This window comes from Lottia gigantea, assembly GCF_000327385.1.
Source record: "Lottia gigantea unplaced genomic scaffold LOTGIsca_109, whole genome shotgun sequence".
NCBI classification, from domain to species: Eukaryota; Metazoa; Mollusca; class Gastropoda; family Lottiidae; genus Lottia; species Lottia gigantea.
Window position 1 is genome coordinate 418,563 of NW_008706978.1, and position 3,138 is coordinate 421,700.

The 3,138-nt window shown below is 34.0% G+C and overlaps 2 protein-coding genes across 2 annotated transcripts in view; one reads left to right on the top strand and one right to left on the bottom strand.

Annotated features, from left to right (window-relative positions):
* LOTGIDRAFT_224093 (hypothetical protein) overlaps nt 1-436 on the top strand; it is an 18,760-nt gene extending 18,324 nt beyond the window's left edge. Inside the window, exon 14 of the mRNA XM_009046945.1 lies at nt 107-436. Coding sequence (XP_009045193.1) covers nt 107-151 — 45 coding nt within the window. The 3' untranslated portion in view covers nt 152-436. The remainder of the gene's footprint in view (nt 1-106) is intronic.
* Nucleotides 437-1,792: 1,356 nt separating this feature from the next.
* Nucleotides 1,793-3,138, bottom strand: part of LOTGIDRAFT_207558 (hypothetical protein) — a gene marked incomplete at its 5' end in the record, with an annotated part of 6,098 nt that continues 4,752 nt past the window's right edge. The window contains 3 exons of the mRNA XM_009046946.1: nt 1,793-2,013; nt 2,341-2,483; nt 2,832-2,997. Coding sequence (XP_009045194.1) covers nt 1,877-2,013; nt 2,341-2,483; nt 2,832-2,997 — 446 coding nt within the window. The 3' untranslated portion in view covers nt 1,793-1,876. The remainder of the gene's footprint in view (nt 2,014-2,340; nt 2,484-2,831; nt 2,998-3,138) is intronic.

Consider the following 3,138-nt stretch of genomic DNA (forward strand, 5'->3'; position numbering starts at 1 on the left):
AAATTGCTAATCAATTTTTTTCCATCTTTATTGAACTCGAAATCATTTTGATAATATAATGATATCAAGAAGAGTCCTAATCTAAAAAATGATTTTTGTTTTTCAGATCAAACTAATGGGTGCCTATATGAGTGAACTTGCTAAACTTTAAATATATCATGTTATGAAAGTTTGCAACATTCCACTTAACCACTTATATTATTTATATCTTAATTTTTTTTTTCTATTAGAGGTATTAAGTCATTAAGACCTTTACATCACAAAACAATTCTCAAGATATGTTATGGAATTTATCCAAATTTGTCTATCATGCTATGAAATGATCTTTATTTTCAAATGAAAATATCAAATATATAAATTGAACTAATGTTAAAATTGAATTGAAATTTTTAGTTTAGTTATTGATAAAGATAAATAATGTCTCAATTATACATTTCATGTGCTGTTTCTTTAAGGTGCCCTGTCCGTGCTTCCACGACAAGATTATCGCGTTCCCGACAGTATTTATTTTATAATTGCTCCGATAGTTTAATCGTGTGCATTGACAGACCGTCATCATCCAATCAGATTCATTAACATTTCAATTGCATGCCATAGAAAACGACCGACTGGAGATTTTTGTCTCCTCATGTGCCGCAGCTGGTCGGTGGAACTTTTGACAAGACTCTAGTCGGCAACAAAAATCGCCGACCAATACCGTTTTTGTTTTTGAATTTTTTCCATCATTTTTAAAAAGAATTGGAACATCAGTCTCAGACATTTTAAGACTAACAGTAAATTGCGCAAAATTAAAAACGACACTCTTTCGGCCATTGAAAAGAAACATGAGCACCCCTCCACCACCTAACGGTTTCGGTTCTGTTCCATGTGGAGGTTCTAGTTGTCGTACCTGCGAATATATAAATGTATCTCACTATTTCGAAAACAAAAGAACGGTAAAATTTTCGAACTTACGGAAGTACTTTCTTGCGTCGATAAAAACATTATATACCTAATTTCTTGTAAAAAAAATGTGACGTTCAATATGTTGGCGAAACGGAAAACGCGTTGCGTACTCGTCTTAACGGTCATCGCTTCGATATACTCCATAAGAAAGATAGACCGATTGCGAATCATTTCAATTTACCCAATCATTCCATTGGGGATCTTCTTGTTAAGCCCATAGAAAAGTACCTGTAACAACATTGATCAAACCAAAAAACCAAACTACAAACAGTCATACCTTACGGCCTAACATGACAATATGACAACAAAATCATACCTTTCATTGCAACCTACAATACTACAGCTAAAAATGTCTCTGTTATTGTCAATCGCTTTTATAATGAGCTCCAAGATGAATTTCCAAACGTTTATACTAAACGTTTATACTAAAAATTTGCTCAATGCATATAAAAGAAATAAACACTTTAGTAATTATTGTATTGGTTCACGGTAGATTAGAACCCCTTTCATCAACTCCCTGAAACAATTGCATTGGAATTTGAGTTGAATATACTTTTTCTTGTAATCTCTCCAGAAGTAATAATCTATGAATAGTCTTCAGTAAAACATATTCTGTTTGAATTGAAATAATTTTTAATGCTGAAATACATAGTCTCTACTTGTGACCTAGGCCAGTGCTTCTATAGGAGAGTATCTTCTATAACACCTATAACCAAAAAAGTCATCTTGATCTACCCCAAAACTGCATAAATTGTTACTGTCATTTGTATTAATGATTTCAGTATAATTTAAAAATTGTATTTAGATCTAGAATAGTTGGTGTTAATGTGCTAAATGAACAAATTCAACGTGTTAAATATTTAATCTATTTCTAGTTTGATTTGCAGGAAATACAACTGTATAAGTCTATAACTAGGATATGGATGTGCATTCAATAATTGACTACAGCATCATGGATGGCTTTGGCGATGTAGTCCACATTTTTACTGGTAACAGCACACATGTTAATTCTACCCGTCTTAGTTAGGTAAATGTGGTATTTTGTACATAAACATTCAACTTGTGGTTCTGAAAAAAAAAAACAACAAAGATCAGCGGCATAATCAACATAATAATACGCTTACTAGCATGTAAGAAAATGTCGACATACATAAGGCTGCAGAACACATTATAATTGGCAAATCTGATTCAACAAAATGCGATGTCGACATAACATCAGTAACTCTTTAGATTGTCTACATGTGGTAAATGAATTCATAAAACGAGCGAAAAAGATACATACTGTTGTAAGAACAATCATGTCGATATCATTTTTATATTACCTGACCGAATCTAACAACAGATATTTCCATTATTTTGCGGATGTAACTGGTAATAATTGTAATTATTTCTTACTTGTCATCCCAGTAAAGATAAACATTCCTGTTTGACTTGAAATGAAGTCCCATGATCCAGGTGTATTTAATTCTATAAGCTTATTATATAATAGTTTCCTCATGGATTTAATACGATCAGCCATAACCTTTACTTCTTCTTTCCTGGAAAATGAAACACATTGTTGATTATTCTACACATTACAATCAAGTTATTAGAAACCTACGATCCAAATTATGTACAGGACGGTTTGTGCCAGTGGGGTACTGTGGATTATACGTTTTTGACCGAAAATATTTGCCAGAATGCACGATCAATTCTATTATTCGAACATTTCTTGGAAGAAAAACCCTTTAAGACGCTTAATACGGTTCCACAGAGCCGAGGCATTTTGAATTTCAACCTCGACCGTTAAGTCAGTCTGCCCCCTATTTGGACTCGGGAGGGTTGCGCCACCTGTTATGTTTTACGCTGTAAGCATAGCAAGGGTCTTAAGGGAACTTACAACTTACCACTCAGTGCACAGTTTGGGATCATTTAGTATTGTAGACACAGTTCTTGCTCCATGATGACATGGATTTGACCAAAGCTTTCTGATGATGAATTCAAATTGTGATCGGACTTCATCTAAAACTGTCCTATCTTTGGTTATAAGACAAAGATTGCCGAGTCGTTCATCTGTAAAAGATAAAGAGAAATTTGTAAGCTCACGAAAACAATGAACGGAATTCTTTGTACAAGAAGCAATGCCCAACGTCATATTTACCTATTTCGGTGGGTGGGGGGGGGGGGGGGGGGGGGGGGGATTTTTAAACCAGG